Consider the following 21,377-nt stretch of genomic DNA (forward strand, 5'->3'; position numbering starts at 1 on the left):
ATCATGTCATTTGCTGCATCTTCTATCATGTTTTCAATCCAAATTGTTTGTTTCAGTTGGCCATTTTCAATCTGCAAGTCTTGAAGGGATCCAAGCCAAGCATGGTTTTCCAGGAGCTAGATGAACATCACATTAGCTGAAGCTGACCTAGCATTTAATTCAAGTGCACACAATGATCTTTCCCCAGTATATATAATCTGCATTTTGGTCTGCAGGAACCATCATAATCCATCTTCACAGTATGAAGATCAAACTCCCACTTTTCACCTCAGGGCCCTTGTACACTTAGAACTTTAAGCATGTCCATTCTCAGCTGAAATTTAGTGCACATTCACTTGCCGACTGAGTAATTAATACCAATCCCCATCTCTCCTGACCAGCTAAATTAGGTCAGATGAAGAACAATCTTTTCTCCTTACCACTGATTTTAGATTACTCTTCTTTTTAGACAACACTGAGACGCATAACTCCTTTACTTTTCTCAGATAGCATTCAAAAAAAAATTAGTGATCATTTTGGAAGATATGAACTACAGACATGCATATTGTCAAAACTACACAGTTCCGAAAACTGAAAAATAGAGCAGAAGAGGCACTGGCTCTAGTCTGGTTGTGCTCTACAGCTCTCTCTGAAAAGGCAGGAGAGGGAACAATTGAACATCCATAAACTGCAGCACTAACAAACGGCAAGCATTCTTCAAAAGAGGATATTCTTTCAAATTCCATCAGTTTAACCTATCATGAGAATTTTGGGTGGACAAATAAATAATGAATTATATCAAGATATCAAGATTCATCAAAGATTATTTTCCAGTAAAACAGAACTTAGATCAAACCAAGGGTAGACTCCATACAGCTTTAATGATCTTGTATCAGCCCTTTCCTGTCTAGGAGAAGGGCTGTGAAAGACAAATAAATGAGTCATATGCAAAGTCTTATGCATCTTACTACCTAATGTGTTTAACTGTGGAATGCAGTGCACACAGTAAATACTGCCAATTATTTACTCGTTACTCATAGATACGCTTTGTATATATTTTCTAAGTAAAACTTGTTCACAGTACATAACGCAGCATGTTCTTCCAGTTTTTATTATAAATTATTGTCTGTCTCTGTAGTACCTTAATCTCAGGTAAGCATGTACTTCATGAATCATTTAAGGCCCTTGTCATTTTCTTAATTTCTGCCCCCTTATAGGCTTATTATTCCCTAATTTTTACCACTAACATTTGCTAATTTTTATTCTTGTTTCTTTACATACCCTGATCACTTTTCCTGTTGTCAGCCTAAGAGACAAGGGAGAACAACAAAACAAACTACCTGGAAAACTTAGAAGGATCTTAACAGTCAAAAGCCAGAAGATTAAGAGAGAATATCAGCTTAAAAAAACTGCCTGAAAGTATATAGTCAAGTCTTATAGCTACATTTATTTCTTCCTCATAAAAGTCAGCATAAATAACCTTCAAATGGCACTTCTCTACTTATTTTTTCTTTTTTTTTTTTTTTTTTTTTTTTTTTAAGCAGAGCAACAATGAATATACACTTTCTTCTACACAGGACACAAAGAAAGACAAAAAGTCATTGCCCCAAGGAATTTGCACAATAATCTAAACTGACAAACTGCACTTCACTAAGGTCTAAAAATAAACAGTGATTAAAATTAGTGCAGGAACTGTTGGTTGATATTTTTTATAAGCAAACAGAAAGATTATGTTAACTGACCCCTTGGGAATAAAACAGATTTACAATAGATTCAATTAAATGCATTTAATGAAGTCCAAATATAAGAACAACAAACAGGCTCATCATCTGAAATGGTGCCTAAACTCTAGTAAACCATTCTGAACTGTAATAAATGCCTCATGGTTATCTTCAGTCTTCATTTTGGCTTTTGGCACTCTACAGAGAATTTTTATTTGCACATGAAATGTTTTGGATTTTTCCCTTTCAACTTGTTTACTGGGCTTGTAATGTAAAAGTTTCAGAAGTTACTTTTAAATCAATTTTTGAAAGGAAGTCTTTATTCTATTTTAATTAATTTTTAGTAGAGCATCATGGACTGATTTTCTGCTCCACAATGACACGCCAAAAGAAGGATCACTGACTACAGGTCAGTGGGAGTGCAGCGTTGTAATATGTATAACTGAAGAAAAAGGTCTCACGTGTCTCTTCACAAGGTATACTGTAGGCATTTACTAAGTCATCTTGCACAGTCATTTACACCAGGACAAAGGGAATACAAGATGGGCATGAACTAGCTCCAAAATGTAGAGCGCTATTCCATACGTAGGATAAGAACCAAGCCTGAAACACTTCTAGAACTGCTGCTTAGTGTGCATTAAGAGGGGCTGAAACACTCGCCCTCCTACAACATTAGCTTTCAGAGCTCTCAGTACTCCGATTCTTTGATTTCTTAATATCAGCAAAATGGCACACAGTTACTAAAAGCAAAAAGCATGATGATGATGCTCTGTCAACAGTGGAATGAACTTGATTTCAGATCAGAATCTATCCTGATGTTTATCAGCAATTTCCTTTAGAAAAGCAACATAGGAGTCTTTCCTAGAGGAAATTAAGTGGAAGAAAAAGATATATTTGTGTATGTATGTACCTAAATACATGCACACAAATAAAGAAACCAGACCAAGCATGCTCGAAAATCAGAAGTATAATGAATATATTTTTATGCATTAAACCATTAAATTCTCCATACTGTTCATGCATTAAACCAAAAATTCAGGGATAATTCTGCAAATACTTCCCACCACTAAGTTGTTCTGCTCGCAATGGCCACAGCAACAGAAGCCACGTAAAACGGGTGTATTTTACCCTGTGACCAACCCAGAGGACTAGAACTTTGGAATACCCATTCCTGCGTAGTGTCCCCTACAGACAGTGGGTTCAGTCCTATCCAACAGAAATAGATGATTATGGAAGTTCAAGAAAAAAAGGTTACAGTTTCGAAGCTCAATTTTCCAGCAGAATAGTATTACGGAAGGTTCCCTAGGAGGAAACAGAGCATTGTACAAGGATGATAGGATTTTAGTATTTGCTGGAACTACTTTTATTAGGAATTAAGGAAGAGTAAGCAACAAGGGAGACATATCCTAGACTCAGAATCTTTTTGAAAGAATAAGTTTCAATGATGCTGAAACCTAAAAAACTTCAGAGGTCAATTTAAAACTTCTATAGTCTTGTTCTTTCCCAAGGGCATGCTTTCAAGTGAGTCCCTCTAAAGCAAAGCCCTTGTTTTTAAGTTTTTTTCTTTTCAGAAAGCACAGTAGCAGCTTGTTGTAAATGGTAAAGTGTATGAACTCTGTGCAGTTGATAAAAATTCCAGCTCAAGCCATATCTGAAGATATAAAACAATCAACCAGCAAGATATTTTTAGTCAGTCTCTCCTGTTCCCAAAGTTTTTTACAAATTGTTGTGAATCCTTATAATTTCTCTGTTTCATAATCCACTCTGATATTGATTCTTCCAGGCAGGCACAGAAAAAAAAAAAAAATCTAACTTCCACATATGAAATGACAAGATGGTCCTTTTTGTCCTGAGTGTAACAGAAGAAAAGGTTATTTTCTCAACTCTTTGCAAACTGCATAGCACACATCTCAGGCATATCCTTCCACTTTCCTGTACATTTGCTTCTCAACACATAAAGCATGGGACAATAAAGCTTGTTTCCTTCAAATGTATTGCCAAGGTTTAGTTTTGATGCTTAAAGTATTTTGGGTCCTTTTACAGAAATGGACTTTAAAGTGTGCAAAATATTATACAGTTACTGCGCCAGCTCTCTTTCAGCTGAGTTTACATTATATGTTTCCTGGAAGAATTTCATTTTTCCCCACTCTGTGTCCATGCAACCTTTAAAAAGTCTTGGGAACAAATTCTCTAATCACCTAAGCACAAACCATTCTCTTGCTCTAGTAGAGTTGTGGCTCCTGACAGGTCTTTTGGCTTTCTGTGGTACCACCTGTGGATTCTCCAAGAAATTACGAAGAAGTATTTCTACTCAATGTATTCAAACTGGGCACAATAATCACAGAATCATTAAGGTTCGAAAAGACCCTTAAGATCGAGTCCAACCGTTAACCTAACACTGCCAAGTCCACCACTAAACCACGTCCCTAAGCACCACATCCACACGGCTTTTAAATACTTCCAGGGATGGAGACTCAACCACTTCCCTGGGCAGCCTGTGCCAGTGCTTGATAACCCTTTCAGTGAAGAAATTTTTCCTAATATCCAACCTAAACCTCCCCTGGTGCAACTTGAGGCCGTTTCCTCTCGTCCTATCACTTGTTACTTGGCAGAAGAAACCAACCCCCACCTCGCTACAACGTCCTTTCAGGTAGTTGTAGAGAGCAATAAGGTCTCCCCTCAGCCTCCTCTTCTCCAGACTAAACAGCCCCAGTTCCCTCAGCCACTCCTCATAAGGCTTGTGCTCTCAACCCTTCACCAACTTCATTGCCCTTCTCTGGACACGCTCCAGCACCTCAGTGTCCTTCTTGTAGTGAGGGGCCCAAAACTGAACACAGTACTCGAGGTGCGGCCTCACCAGTGCCGAGTGCAGGGGCACGATTACCTCCCTGGTCCTGCTGGCCACACTAATCCTGATACAAGCCAGGATGCCATTGGCCCTCTTAGCTACCTGAGCACACTGCTGGCCCATGTTCAGCCAGCTGTCGACCAACACCCCCAGGTCCTTTTCCACCAGGCAGCTCTCCAGCCACTCTTCCCCATGCCTGTAGCGTTGCATGGGTTTGTTGTGACCCAAGTGCAGGACCTGGCACTGAGCCTTTTTGAACCTCATACAGTTGACCTCTGCCCATCGATCCAGCCTGTCCAGATCCCTCTGTAGGGCCTTTCTACCCTCCTGCAGATCAACAGATCAATAAGCAGATCAACACAACACTAGCAGCAATAGCATTAACAAAGATCTTTTCTTCTCACAAATGATATAAAATTGTCCAGCAGATAAAATGGGGTACTGAGGGGCAATCAGTTGTTTTCCAGTACTTCTTTTAAGCATTTGTAACTAATAGGTGCCCTCCCGCTCTCTCACACTCAAAAGGAAACCAAGCCATAATAAGCCTCCACTGCCACACTTGAAGCCACCTTTACTGGAGAACATACAAGGAATAAGGTGCTATATTATTCATATTCATTAAATCATTAAATGCCTAGAGGCCCCAGAACTAATGGCCCCTTGCGCCAGTGCTAACTGTTCCTGCTTCAGAGACCAAGCATTGAGGGGACAGGGAGAAGAGGCAAATACTCACAATATATCATAAAAGTCATTGAGCAGTGAATGGAAAAGGAAGCAGAAAAACCCACGTCACTGAGCTTGGAAAAATCTCATAACCTACATAACCTGCACATACATAACCCCTGTCTCAAGCCCCTTTCCAAAAATCTTAATCTAGCCCTAGCTGTCATCACGCCAGGTGTCTGCATTTCACCTACTTGTATATAAGTGGGAATAAAACTTGATAAACTGGTCTCTGGCAACGTCTAAAAGGATCTTTACAAAGGCTCTGAAGTGCAAGACAACACTTAGGAGATAATCAGCACCACTACTAAATCCTGGCTGCAAAAGGCACTTCCAGGCATTTAGGATTACAGAGGCAGAGACCCTTGTGATGACTGACTAGGGCAGAGAATAATGAAAAGTGGGTAACATGAGAATTAGATTTTTCCCTTCAAAGCACCTATTTACATGAAAACAACTTGATCATTTATTTATAGAATCATAGAATAATTTAGGTTGGAAAGGATCTTTAAGATCATTGAGTCCAAACCATTCAGCATTTACACCTAAAAATAAAATAAAATAGATAAACTTTAGGACACCTTCTGATGCTCCTGTAATTTGTCAGGGAGGCCTGGTGGCCAGGAACCCTTAGCTGTGTTGTCTTCCTAAGTCACCCGAACAGTAGCTGGTTATATTATTTGCTGAACAGGACAAACAATGATAGTTTTGGTTTACATTACTTCAAAACAAAAAAAATCAGAAGTCTTCCACAAGCTTGCAAACTAAGCCTCAGTTAAACCTGCCTAACATTGCAAGACTCTTCACAATGACTTTCATAGAAGCTGGTCCAAATGTAGACAAAACTTTCTGAGCACATTTCCCCTGTCAGTCCTGTCTGTGATCACTGCCATGATATACCTGTATGGTACAACTGAGAAGCGTGTCACATCCATTTTTACCTCCTGCACATTGGCAATGAACTTCACACAAAGTCTTCAGGGATCAGAGAGACTGATTAAGAACTGATGATAACTCATTACTATACATTTTCTTCTGACGCGTTCTGCATAATTTCTTTAATAAGGCTTGAGTTAATTTTCCATCTTCTATGTTGCACTGCAGTAACTGAGAAAATGTACAAGAACAAAACACAGAGATGATTGTGCTTATGGTTTGTGTTTACATCCAGCAACGCTCCCTAGCTCCAGCAGCCTAAAACCTGTCAGGAAGAAAAGCCATAATAAACCCTATCCATCAGCCATCTGTCTCTTACAGGAAAGAAAATATCACTCTATGTGCTTTAAAGTAGAAGTATTTTTCAAAACCAGGCTTAAACTCTGCTTTTAGTAATAGCCTTGACTTTCTTGCAAAGTAATAGGTAGTGCAGTAAAGGGTGTAAGGAAATTGCAGAAATCACATCACAGGCATGTTTTATAATTATCCAGTGACACCGACCTGCACTCATTGTAGATCAATGCAGCCACCATGAAGTTATGGAAGCAGAAGTGATTTCATCAAGCATAGTGCCAACCTTTAATTCTTTTTCTGTCTTTCCCATTAGCCAAAAGCCTGTGCATAAATTTAGCCAGCTATTTAATAAACACATATATATATATATATATGCCACTTTCACAAAGTCAAAAAAAGAATTAAACAATTTGAAGGAAAGCATGACAGATGCATGCATTTGGTTCAAAGAGCTGTCACAACAGAAACACTTCACTTGCGCTCCCACCCATACAACTATTACCTTGGACTCATTGCAGCTTACTCACTTGACGTTCACATCTACCAGTCAGACCTGAGACTTTTTTGGCTTATAAAACCAAAGCCCTCAGATACCTTAATGGGATAAGTGATGGTGACTCTCATGCTCCCATACAAGGAAGAGCTACAAGTGTTCCTGCTGAGATTTGCCAGTGACATTAAGCACAATGAGCACCAACCAACTCCTTGGAAGATGAGAGCTCGTTACCTTCTCTTCCCCTTCAACCTTTGGAGCAGTTCTGAATTCAGCTAGATAGGTTAGGTGGGAGCGTAAGGTGAAATGCAATTTCATTTCTCCTCAGAGCAGTTTGTAGATTTAAAAGACAGTTTCATTAGCTGGGAGGGGCTTTTTCTCACCCCCGTACAGATGTAATCCTTCCTTATTCTTCATAAAATACAGCTAGGCACATTCAAAATTCAAAAGCTGCCAATCAGCCTTCTGCTTTCATTTGTCAAGAGGAGCAGTTCCAACTGACTCTTCAATGTGGGGTCAGACCACAGGTGTATGGAAAAAGAAAGCTTCCCCATCCACCAGCCCAAAGGGAAGTTGAGCCCACTTGGAGAGCAAGACACCATATTCACTCCCATCACCACAGCTGCTCTCACACTCTGGCTGATCAGATCTTATAGCATTGACATTGGCCTCATTCTTATTTGTATTACACCAATGTAGCCATGTCAACTGCAGAGCAATTATCCTGAAGTGAGACTGAAGAGAGTCTGGCCTCGAATGTATTTTAAGTGACAACACCCACCTATCAAGTTCACAATGCTCTGGAATGTAAAGGAACAACCAACCACTTTAACTCAGATCCACTGAATTAAAGAGAGCTGTCCCAACAGAGAATTTGATGCTCCATTTCTGACGCCATTTCAGAAGCACTTTAGAGGAAAGAAAACAATGGTTTTACATGATAGCTGTGTGGAATCACATTACACAGTTACATCAGCCTCTAGCTATTTATTCCTTCCTTCCCAGAAGCACAGCATAGCATCAAAGAAAAAGGCTTTGTCAATTTATTTTTTGCACAGTAATAAAATTCTTGATATTTAAAAGCCCAAATCTTTTTCTAAGCAAAATCCAAGGTTAGAACAGGATTTTACAAAAAGCAAACAAAAAAAAATCATGATGTTCTTAAATCTACTCTTAATTCTATGTCCCATTTATGTAAAACAATGTGAGAAATAAATGTCTCAAGTCAAGGAGACAATACATTAATTTGTGTCATCTTTGAGTGACACCCTTTGGGAATCTAAAGGGAAACTCCTAAAAATTTGCTTTCTAATTCTTTTGTCATCCCGTCCTTCCCTTCCACATCTCAGTGAGAATGAGTTACCCTTGCTTTTGTACATTTCTATTTTCCTTCTTCTTGCAACAGATGTTGAACAATAGCAAGATACAGGAGGAATATCAGCCACAGGACTGAATCTTTATGCAGCTTTAAAGACCAACATGTTGCTCATATGAATGATTCAACCCAAGAGAGTTTTTAGAAGCCATGAATCTTCACACACTTGAGTAAGAAATAAAAAAATTAAAAAAAAAAAAAAAAAAAAAAGAATTCTGAAATGTAGAACCCTTACATTGAACTCTGGCAATGTTGTTGAAACTGTTGGAAAAGCACTCTTCACTAATCTGTTCATCACAGGCCTCCATTTAAAACACAGCACCAGTCATCTGGTGTTTATCCTTCACCAGATTCAGACTGTAATCTAGGCTGTCTCTCCAGCTGCCACTCAAGGGCCACTTTCAGAACAGAGGGACAAAGAGTCTAAGAGGTGACTAAGTACATCAGTACCCTTCTCCCAGTCAGCCCAGTTACATCTGTGCTGGAAAGCTTCAGTGGTAGTTTCAAGAATTCTATTGGAGGTATTTAAAAGACGCCTTCTCCATAGAATATAAGATACCAATTGCCTTATACTATATGGAAATTTATCTATTACTTTTTTTTATCCTAATATCAGAAAGAAGGGAATTTTTTTATTGCACACAAACACATAATCCTTTTATGAATTTTCCTAAGCTCTTGGCCTCAATACTATTTCCACGGCAATAAGTTCCACAGAACTGTACACTGTATGAAAAGCATATTTCCTCTTCTCACTTCCAAACTGGCTGTCTTTTAACTTAACTCTCTGTGTTCTTGAACTATGAAATAATGCAGAAGCTGAACATTTTTCTCTCCAATTCTGTGCCACCTTATTTGCAGTGTGGGAAACAAAGGGATAATTTTGTGTCGATATATCAGCTTGTCTTCTCCCTCTCTCTCCATCCCATCTCTACATAATTTTTCCCACTGTTAAAACATCTCCCCTCCTCTTAGTTTATACTTTTGGTCAATGATGCAACCAATCAGCACAACTATGATTTCAGAAAAGAAACTAGTCTCACACATGGACAAAATCCTTAAGCTACAGAGCAGGGGAGGAAACCAAAACTCCAAATCCTTCACTAATTGTGATCTTCTAGCTTTCGCTAATTTACAGGATTAACTCACTCCTCTAATAGTCCACAGATTTCTTCCTCGCATCACAGTTGAGTCATGGGGTTTTCATACTCATAGGATAAGCCTACTTAGCTCTTTTCAGTCCATGGGATACCCTTTACAACTTTCTTCCCTTGGTCACCACAGTATCATGAAGGGGAAAAGTAATGATTCTAAGGTCATTAAGCCATGCATAAAAATGCCATAAGAGATCAAATCACACCAAAGTAATGCAAAAAAGAAACCCCTCCTACAGTTCACATAGACTTCAGTTTCCCCTCTTGATGATATTAGAGAATCAGTATACAACCGGGCTGTTAGTTGAGGGGGTAGACAGGAGGAATGAAATACAAATAGCTAACTCCTGTAATATACAAATTCAATGATCAAACAATCATGGCAAAATGTCAGCTGATTACATACACTGACTTTAGTAGGGTAGTATCTAATTATTAGTGATGTGGTTTAAAAAGGCTTTTAGTCAGAGGAAAGCTACTTCAGAGGATAACTAATGCATGGGGGATGAGGGCAACAGAGACAATTAAGCAGGGATATAATTTCAGTGCCAATGAATTTGTTTGACAATCTGTTTCTTGGCCCAGTCAAACAAACTTTGGAAATAAAATTCCTGCACTTTCAGTCTACAGACTCACTATAGAGTTACTTTGTTGTTAGAGTCCAGGTCACAGAATGAAAAAAACCTCAGTGCAAGGGTTTGCACACATTTGTTCAGCATCATCATTCATGAGCTCACGGTAATAGGAACAAAGTTTTCTACTATGTTCAGGGAGCCATCACACTCAAATGTGCATCTCATACATTCAGTGACTGAACTGCTACTGAAATATAAGCCATCCAAAAATTTCTGGACCAAAACCTAACTGCGCAAAGGCAAAATACCTCCTCCATTAGGTGTCTCGTACTGAATTGCGTGTGGTCACATAAGAACGTGGTACTAGAAGAGACAGTATACACATGTCCTCTTCTTTTGTTGCTAAGATGCTTTGGCAAAATAGGTCTGGCTCTAGAAGGACAGAATAATTATAGAAGTCACCTGTTAGTCTACAAACGGAGCAAGTAACTTGATTTCTGTACCTTGCATTATATGCTTTAGAAGCTACTTAAATTACCCTGGCACTGTCGTAGCAAACATCAACATTTTAGCTTTATCCTTCTGAACACTTTAAGAAGCGACAGAAGCAGCAGCAAGTGGAAGAGAAATAAATTAGACACCAGAGACTTGGAAAAAAGCTTAGAATCAAACTCCTGGATGGGAATACCCCACACACAGGCGCTGGCTCTGTATCTGAACTCTCCATCTTGTGCCCAACTCTAATCGTTACCAGTTTCTTTTTAAAAGCCTGTGCCTGAAAGAACTGATGTGTTATGAGACAGCCATGACCTAAGTAAACTCCAGACAAATCATTCATCACCGCAAAACTCCAGAACAAGCTGGTACTTTCTCCGAGAACAGTGTTCTTCTAAATACATATTATACATAAAGAGAAAACAGAAAGCACATACTGTAGGCTTTCATCAATTGTACACAAACAAAGCCTTTGATAACTCTCTGAATAGGCTTGAGATCATTATGCCTGGGGCCAAGAGGCTCTCAGTACTTTAAGAACTCATTTTCCAAACTTTTGGTCAAAAGGGTCTTTTTAAGTGCAGGGGGGGAAAGGAACACTTTTTCACTGAATATCGTTATGTTCACAATACCTCTACTCAAATCCTTGCGCACGCTGTCTTTTTCCTTACCAAACTCAAGCTTCACATCCTCAAGGTCTGGAGCAGGAGGCGCTCACCCACCTCAACAGCCATGTTTTCTGTTACCCATCCTTCCCTTTCATGGCCCACATTGTTCCTGGAACAGTTGGCCTTTTCCAGTTCTCTGTTTTTTTCCTACCTTCCTGTCACTCAAATCTACCAAACACACTGTGCTATTTTTTTTGTTTTGTTTTGCCTTTTTAAATAATCTACTTAAAGACATGAAAAGATTCTTATGCAGAGCCAGGAAGGTAACTAGAGGACTGAGGAAATGCCCACTGGTTGATGTTCTGCAGCTCCCACCACAATGCAGCTAAGGCTGTGCTGTTGGTTTAGAGGCACACCAACATGCAAGAACCATGCAGATAATTTAGGTTAAAAGAGGGTGCCCATTCGAAAGAGGAACAACTCCTTCTAAATAATGGAGTGCTTTTACTCCAAAAAAAAAAAAAAGTGTTTTAATGTAACCAGCTTAATCTAGTCACTATTTTCACCTTTGAATGCAAACCCTAAATCACTCTGAACTACTAAAAACTCAAATCTATCTTAATCTATCATATTCTTTAATGTGGTGGTTTTATTTTAGCTACTTTAGCAGCTTTGGATAATAAAGTAATAACAATGTTATGCATTCAACTTATTATCACATTCTGTATAAAAATTACAAGAAGCAAACATTTCATCAAGGTATTTTGACTTTTGGCTCCTACATTAGCACCCCAGGCCCAAAGGTTTCTTTCCCTTTAGAAGAATTACGTAATAACCAGTGAGAAATAGAAATGTACTTAACACTGTGGTATCCTGTAATTTGCATTAGCAGCTGCACAAATAATTACAGCCCTTCTCAGGTAAAACCTCACCAATTTAAATGAGTTTTCTCTGAGCAGGGAAGGATTGAAATCCCTTTGAGTGACAGTGAGATGAACTAAAGCCTTTACCAGTGTTAAAACACAGTCTGATCCCCAGGGTATACAAATGCTACCTACTGATGACTGAAAGAGCATGATTTTCAGACTCTGGACCAAATTCTATTGAATTTTGGCTCGTATTTTCCTATATGTACTCAACAGAGAGGGGTCACATTTACCCTGACCAGGTAACCATTCCAACATTCCAGTGTTTGCAGGAGGGTTTTAACAGGCCATGCTTTTTGTTTAAGATCAATCAATTCCCTTTCCCTGCCTCTGATTCCCTGTTTTGTAAGAGGACCACTTACCAGCAAAATTTGATTCAGCCCCTTACAGAAAACAGCATCAGCTGCTCATTTGTGAGCCAGGCCTAGGGGACATCACAGGATTTTGGAACCAGATCTTTGTTTCTGTCAAGGGGTGTTTAATTAAGGGGTGGCTAAACATGGAATCACATACAACAGGGCCGGTGGGGACTGATGGGGTCATCTACACCATCTCCTAATCTCCGGGTGGGACCAGTTTTGCCTAAACAATTCTTAGCAGCTATTTCTCTGACTTATTCTTAGGACACTCCATTGATGAGTTCCCATAATGCCTCCATGAAATTATCAGAAAGGTTCTGTTACATCTGACATGCATCTCCAGTTAAAGACATTATTATTACTTCTATTTTTCAGGCTGTAAACATATAATAAATTAGTAAATCTGGTAGTATATAAATTCACATTTGTTTTACTTACTCCTGATAGCAATTACTCTTTCTGCAAAAGTAGTTGAATAGTGGCATGTAATTTAAGACTTGCTCTACACTACTGTGACAGCTGAGCCCTACAATATCACAACACTCATTTTTTTTTATGTTATTTTTTTTTCCACCAGAATTCAAGCAAAAGTTGTCATTCATTCCCGATAACAAGGTTCTAATTTTAGGCAGTCTGGAGGGGAAGATCCTAGGAAGGGAGCAACATCCTTGAACTTACAACAGTAGGAATAATTTTTGGTGCCTAATATTGCCATGAGTCAATTCTGAGCCACAGAATGTCACTTACGAACTAATGTTTTCTCTTTTTGGTGATATTCAAGGAAGAAAATACGGTCAGTTTTCAGGGTACTCAAGCATTTCTGTCAAGTTATCTAGACTGTCTAACAAAAGCTAATTTACAATGGGAGGTGTCTACAACAGGCGCCATTAAGTCTAGAGCCATGAGACTGACTTCTCCCTGAACATCAATTTAACAAGATTATGATGTAGAAGGGTACTGTACTTCTGTGTGAAGTGCAAGGCTTTTTATCCCAATAAATTATTTTCTGTTCCTCTTAGCTAATGCACAGTGAGGTTTTTCTAATCACTGTTCTTAAGGGAAGGCAAGAAAATTTAATTAATATATGGACATTCTCAAGTAAGTAGCTAGTGCCTCTTTTTTAATTCACCTTCAAATAAGAATGGTTCTAATTAAGATAACAGATTCATCTTCCTAGCGCTCTTCCCTAGCAGAGTTTTGTAACTGTAACAGTAAGTGCATAACAAAAAATATATTTATATGGGAGAGAGATGTAATATGTTCTGAAAAGTTGTAGCAAATAAGATTGGTTTCTGTACACAAAAGCAGAAAAAGCAAAGCTTGCCTTTCCCTACTACTTCAAGTTACAAATAAATTACTTTTCAAAGTTTTTCTTCTTACTTGACTAATTCCCAGTCTGATATAGATACTGCATAACCAAACACTAAAATCCTTTCAACGTGTTTAAAGACAAAAGCTATCATTATTGTTCCTTGACTGGACAATTAAATGTGACACTTGAGTAAAGTGAGAATTTCAACATTTGAAGGTTGCAATCTTCAAGAGAATATAAAATTTACTATCAACACAGTCCATCACAGACCAACATTGCTAGGTTTGTTTGCAGTTTTTTGGTTTGTTTGCTTTTTTGGGGTTGGTTTTCTGGTTGGTTGGTTTGGGGTTGGCCAGAATCTGCCAGAATCAGACTCCAGGTGCTAGCTTTTCTCTTTTCTATTTCAAGGTTATTGAAAGGAGAGGGAAACTGTAGGGAACAGTCCTTAATCTAACTGGAGCCAAACTACAGGATCAGTCTGGAAAGTAAGAACATTATTAAAAAGTAAACAATACCCATTTTCACAGAAGATGAACCTAAAAGATTGTGAATGCAATAAAACTGAACTGATTTTCCCAATACAAATAATAATTATTCAGTTTTCTTAATGTGCATTCTTTGTTTAGTTTTTTTTCTTAGATCAAACTACAATCACATACTGACCTGCTCAAATGTTATTCAGGTTCACTAGAGCATAGATCCACAAAACTATAGAGTTACATATTTTCCAGATAAAGTAACTGTAGTTCACTTCTGGTTTTAGCAAGTCTGCTTTGGTGCATGACAATATCATAATGCTTATGAATAACATTGCTTTTTTCTGGCTGCCATGTCAACTGCTCTCATACTGATAAATGTTAAATATTAATTTAGGGGTCTATCTTGCAATCTGTTCATAACTTAGTAGAAAGAGTAACTTCCAAAGATAGCTATGTGCCTAAGGAAGCCAACAGGTATGGCTGAGAGAACTCAAAAGAACAGGCTTGTGTTGCAATCTGCCAGCACTTGGGCACTCTGAAATCCCACCACCTGCAACTAAGTGCCTCAGAAAGCCTACGTCCTGTCATAAAAGCCCCTTCCGTGTGAGCTGGTGTGGATGGGTTTTAGATACTTATGGGTGTGGTGTACCAGAAAAGAGCAGGCCAAAAAGGAGGAAAAGAACATCCTGAGAAGTACACGAAAATCTCCCCAGAGCTGCTAAGCTCTGAGGACTAGTGGACCTGCTGAATCCATGAGAACGGATAAAAATCAAACCACCAAGAACCAGTCAAATCTGCAGAAGGCCACCAGCACACACTAGCATCAATAAGAATGTATGTAACTTAGAACACATCAATGAAGGTAGTGCCTGCTACAATTTGATGAAGACTATAGGATCATATGCACACATGATGAACCAAAGGATCCTCTGGGTACTTCCTGAACACCCACCCAGAAGTCACTGGTGCACCAGTGATGCTTTCCACTTGCGAGTAAACAAGTGTAGTTGGCCTCCCAGCTGTTGCTCCAACCAAGTATTATGAGCAAGAGTGAGTGTGAACTGTGTGAGGGAATAATTGCATATACTGTATGAACAATTATCTGCTACTAATAAGAACGGTTTGGTTCTATTATTAATAAAACAGCTGAATTAATAAAAGGTGCTCTAATTAATACCGGTTGATGATCTAATCAACATAATCCCCTATCAGGGAATTTATAGCGCTCCTTGTTCTGGGGTTCACTATGTGAATGGCTCTACTTCTCCCCAAGAGGAGCAAGCAGTGTTAGCATGTCCATGCAAGCTTTGATGGGAAGAAAACAAACATGTTTTGTTATTTTAAAATACTTACTTGGTAGGGATATAGAGTGACACCATTCGTTCTTGACAAAGACCAGGTGCCGTCAAGGTACTGATGAGCCTGGATAGCCACAGAGTTGAGAACATTACCGTTGCTGGGGCTGGTAGCCATTTGAAAGCTGACCTTGGCTTGGTGTCCAGGAGAGCCATTCTTCTTCTCCACCCCATTGACAATTCCTAGACTGTTGGGTTTGCCACTGTGTTTGTTGGCAACAAAGCCTGTATAATTAGATGTAGCGTAAGGAGCAGGCATGTATGCCCACTCCCTGGGCTGCAGGGTGCCCATGTGCCGGGGACTCACTAACGTGGGGATATTGGAGAGAGGTGGGGGAGAGCCTGGGGAGGCATCATAATGTTCTGAGTTGGCAGCTTGTTCTAAGGTCAGCACCATCTGAATGGCCTCTTGCTTCAACTGGTTCAGGTGTGTGGCACAAACATCACATCTGTTGTCCTTCTCGTTCCATGCCTTACGAATGGTATTAGGAACTTGGAGTTTGTCATGAATCACTGAAGAGAAACCTGGGTCCTAAAAATCAAACAGAGAAGGGAGGGGGGGAACAGGAGAGAAATGTTTAACCATGGTCACCACAGTGAAACATTATTACTGCTGATTGTGCATTTCAAAAGCCAATTTATGAGATAAGCTTAGAATGCAAACAAAGGCCATTAGATATAGTCAACATATGCCAGCAGCAGAGCTGAACAAAAATGAGAAACTAGATTGTGTTGGAAAGAAAAAATTCTTTTACTTTGACTGATAAATGGCAAATATAATTTCACTGCAAGTTTCAATGAGTGGCAGAGAGAATGAATTAACCTGCTTCACACCACTGCACCTAATTTCTGGCTTGAATGATATCTACGCTTAGTTACACAGGTGAGATCAAGAGCAACTCCACTAAAACCAGTGGGATTGTAGCAAGGTTCACAAATCCATCTACTCATCAATGCCAGCTTTTGGTACTCAGAAAATCCAGGAAATACTTTGCAACAAAAATGTAAAATTTCAAAGCCTGCCTATAAACAAAAAATGAAAAAAAACAACAGAAATACCATCACTCTCCCAAAATTCTTTTCAGAATTCAAAACAGATGCATCTTTGATAAAGTTTTCAAGAGCTTTTCAGCATTTCATTTACCAAGAGTATGCTTTTCAGACAGGAAAAAACTCTTTCTGTTAATGAAATGTTCTACTGCTATTTTGGGTATTTACTGATAATGTAAAATAAAACAATAATTTTATTTAAAAAATAGAACATGTATAGGGTCAATAATTTGTAATGAATCATTTTCTTCGTGGAAAGCATATTTTTGGTGCAAAACCATGTGATCAGGTTTAAAAACTCTTGCCTCATAATCTTACCTCATAAGCAGATCTTTGAATGTCAGCGGTGCTCTCTACAGAGCAATATGCCACCCTGATCTGACTACTGTCATTGAAGGCTGGCCTAAATTGCTAAGTGCTTCAGTAAGTCGTGAAGCCAAATAGCAGCCTTAGCAGCGGCTTATTACCAAACTTGCCTAGTTCTTACAGTATCGTGCAGTTTTAGAAACACACAGCAGTGATGTGTGTGTGTGACACAGAGCAAACAATGACAGTTATGTGATGAAAATATTTCTTGTGCAGTTATGTGATGGAAACATTTCTTGGAAATTTCACACCACATTTTTGTGGTTTTACAGACCAGGCAGGGCAGACTTCACCTTCCCTTTCTTAAGTTTTGGAGACTTATTAGTGGATTTTCTTGTGACTACTGAAAAAGATTTACAATCAGGAGTATCTTTTTTTTTTTTTTTTTTCCCTCTTCATCTGTGTGGCTTTACCAGCAAACTGAAATCAGACTGCAAGGGGCAGGGGGGTGTGGAGGAAATCACACAAATAGACACCACGCTTATCAAGTAATTTGATGAACCCCATGCCATCCAAGATAGAAAAATTTCATGTCTTGATAGTTTGGCTATGCTGGGAAGAATGGGTAGGGGGTATAATATAGGGAGGGAGAGAATTCATTCGTAGAGGGTCATATTCATTATGATCCATCTTTATTATATACTGAAGCATTTTATTTTCACTGTTTAACTACCGTGAACAGCTCCTCAGCATGCAGTGATTAATTGATTCATAAATCATGCAGCAAAAGAGCAGTTCTAGCCCCAGAAGCCCAAGAGAGTCATATAAGCTGATGGGAAACAACAGGAGGCTGAGATCTGATCACGCCTCATACTGGTCATTTCTATTCTATGCACAAAGGGGGTCAGAGCATCAAAGTGTGTCAGGAAAGCAAGAACCAGATTCTGCACCAACCCAGGAAAGCAAGAACCAGATTCTGCACCAACCCTCCCCCGCTTACCCTTTTGGAAAAGGCACTGGTGGAAATCAGGGGGAAAAACAGGATGCAAAAGTTGTCAAATCTTATTTTCCATCTCAGACCATAACTAGGTCAACAGATCACATCAGATATAGGCACCCCATCCATGATGCCAGGTACGCAGCTAAAGAACTCTCTACTTTTACCATAACGAGCTAGAGAAAGCAACCTATATAGCTGAAGTAAGGTGTGAGTTGTCTTTCCAGGCTGCTCCAAGTCAGTCCAGCAAAAATCATCGCCAGCTCTTCCTTCAGCTAGCTAATGCCACAGAGCTAGCTGTTGTTCTTTGGAAGTTAACTTCCCTTGGGCGACTGGGCTTGAACCTAGGCAATTATATACAACATTCAGATCCAGCAGCAGTTCAACATGGAAATTCCTGGATACTATGATAAATACTCCAAGGAAATAAAGCCTTCGCTAAAGTAAGCAAATGTCAGCATGATATAAATATTCAAGTAGCACACCAGCTTTAAAGAGTGCTGGACAGCAGTGAATTCAGCTTCATCTCAGAGTTAAAACAAACATCAGGTCTTTCTCTGATACAACAATAAACAGAGAGAGAGAGAGGGAAGGAGGGAAGGAAGACTGTTCCTCCTCAGGAGCAGAAAGGAGGAAAACAGACACAACCTGAATTGATTACTCCCAAGATTGGCCCTACTAATCTATCAGACTCTGCTAGATGGATAGCTCAACGCTGGATCCAAGTCTGGAATATGAAACAGAAAAGCCTACAGGATAGCAAATAAATTCAGAGAAACTCAGGTTCCAGAAACACATTAGTCACATTTTGTTCTCAAAACAAAACTGATAGAGCCTAAAAGAGTTTACTTTCTTATTCTGCCCTGGGCAGCTCCTCTGTTATTTCACAGAATTGGCTAACAGGCTTGCAACCCATTTAGCAGGAAGGAGGCCGAAGCTGGACAGTCACTACAACCTTGCTTGAATAGCAGGGAAATGCAGTTGAATGGCACTTTTTTTTCAGTATTTCATCTGCAAGCAATTATCTGCACACATTCCCCTAGGAATGTTTATTAGTTCAGTAAACAGTATCTTGTCCCATAAGCATATGACAGTATCTTGTCCCGTATGAAATGGTGATGTGCAAACCTCACTAGATAAGTGCTTTGAGTTAGCTGCACTAAGCAGCAGGAGTTAGAAAGGTTATACTCACTACTGAAACTTGTGAGGTCTCAGAAACTCCACACTCCCTGGCATGAGAGCAGATTTGCTTGTGAAATCTGAGGTTGACACTGGAAATACCATTTATATTTTGGCACTCATTTCCAGTCCTGACAGAACAAAGTACAGTGACACTGAAAACTGAAACAGAACTTTAAAAATCACAAAAGAGTTTGGTTTGAGTTCAGGGCAAAGGTTCATGATGGTTTCTCTTATTGCTGTAATGGTTCACCCATCTTTAGTATAAACAGCATTACTATAAACTCCTATTCCTATAATAAACAAATGAAGGCGTGTAAGAGGCCTGAAAGCTTCAGGAGATCATTCACAACGCAGACCATAGCATAAATGCACAAGGCAAGCGGTGAACTAAACAGAGCGCACACTGAGCTTTGTAGCAAGGAGCCTTTTCACATTACCTTTGAGTTTTCAAGCTCAAGTAAACACCAATTCCAGCTATGTTTGGTTGTTCATCTTCTCCACTGTAACCAGCTAGTAATTAATCCCTCATCTTTGGTCCTAAACTAAAAACCCACATGGGAAAGTCAGAAAAGGGAAGGAAGTTTTGCTTTTTAAAGACCCATCATAGACAGGTATGCTGAGGAATTTGTGCTTTACCCAGCGAACAGGCACTAGGTTAAGAAACACTGAAGTACACAGACAGCTGTACCAGGGTAAATGCAGTCCTGACCTCATGGAGGAAGGGGAACAGAGGAAGCAAACGACCACTTCCTCCAACAGAGGAAGCAAACGACCACTTTCAGCATGAAGCACAGTGTTTCACACAAACATCTGCACAAAGATCACAAGGAGACACGATGCAAGCAGACAGAGCTCAACTGGTGGACAAAGAGGTGGGCAAGAAACAGGATGAGCGATTTGCACTTTTATGTGTTACATGGAACCTAGCTGATCATAAATTCATATACAAATACCTCATACGGATACTACTTTGTTGCAAACATATAGCAGGCAGACACTAATATAGGACATACTCTCCAAGATTTTGTGCACAACAGTATTTGATTTGGTCAACTATAGCCTACACAAGTTAGACATTGTAACCCCATCTCATTACTCTACCTCAGAGAAAACTCAACTGTACAACGGATCTCAAAATGTTCTTATCAAATTGTGTTCTTCAACACCAATATTATTCATTGCTCTTCAGGGAAAAACAAAGCAGTCGATACTAACTAAATCACAGAGCTCAGCTTCCACTTGAAGATGCTCACGGAAGATTCATGGAGTTCTTTTGTTTCCGAAAGGGCCCAGGCAGCAATGACTGCTAGTATATAATCCATCACACAAGGTGAGGGGAGAAGTAGGGGAAAGCAACAAAGTTCTGCCCAGGAAGAAGTGTGTTTTCCAGATTCTCCCTCTCCACAGGCAGGGAGTAGAAGAACTAATTAAGAAACATTAGTAGGAGGGAAGCCTTAACCCTGATAAAAAACACATGTTTTTCCATGACTGTGCAAACATCCCTGGTCTAAACACAATCCTGTTAGTCCATGGTTGGTCTCTATTTGGGGGGGGGGGGGGAGGGTGTAGAAACTCCTCTGTTCTCCTTTCTCTCTTGAGGGTGTACTTTCCAGCCCATTAAAGAGATTATACTTGTAAATTTACTTTCCAGAGGCACTTGGGCTATTTTCCAAGTGCCTCTGCACCCTAACTTAAACATATCCTATCATCTTCTAGGCTACATTTCAGCGATTTGCTGTTTTCAGCCTTCCAGAGCCCCAACAGTGGAAAAACAGTTCTTCACTGTTACAATGGCACCACTTCTGTTAAAGCAAAAGTATGTTCAAATAAACTGAAGTCAACGGGAGTTTTTCCTCAAATAAGCATGACAGGATACACACTATGACTATGAATTAGTAGCACTGTGCCATCAAACTGAGCTGGGAAGCCTTGGATAAAAATCAGTTAGCTTTGCTAAGTAAAGACTGAATCATCTGAATTATCTAAGGTGGCAGGATCTCTGCTAGCACAAGCAGTGTTTTGGCAAGTAAAAGCCAAAGTTCACATGAGCAAGGCCAAGCGGCCAGTGAGGTGGCCTCCCTTTTTCTATTGCTCTGTACATAGCAACTGACACCTTCTCTGGGCAAGACCACACTGCCTTACCCTCTCTGTCACAGAAGACTTCCCTCACGCCCAACATGCCTTTTTCACATAAGCCATCCATTACCACT

The 21,377-nt window shown here is 39.5% G+C and overlaps 1 protein-coding gene across 1 annotated transcript in view; it reads right to left on the bottom strand.

The window, feature by feature from the left end:
* Positions 1–21,377, bottom strand: part of KIF26B (kinesin family member 26B) — a 307,647-nt gene that overhangs the window by 196,535 nt on the left and 89,735 nt on the right. The window contains exon 3 of the mRNA XM_087776470.1: positions 15,631–16,164. Coding sequence (XP_087632596.1) covers positions 15,631–16,164 — 534 coding nt within the window. The remainder of the gene's footprint in view (positions 1–15,630; positions 16,165–21,377) is intronic.

The sequence above is a fragment of the Nipponia nippon genome, unplaced genomic scaffold (assembly GCF_047370975.1).
Source record: "Nipponia nippon isolate SJK-2023a ecotype South Korea unplaced genomic scaffold, ASM4737097v1 scaffold_4, whole genome shotgun sequence".
Classification (NCBI taxonomy): Eukaryota; Metazoa; Chordata; class Aves; order Pelecaniformes; family Threskiornithidae; genus Nipponia; species Nipponia nippon.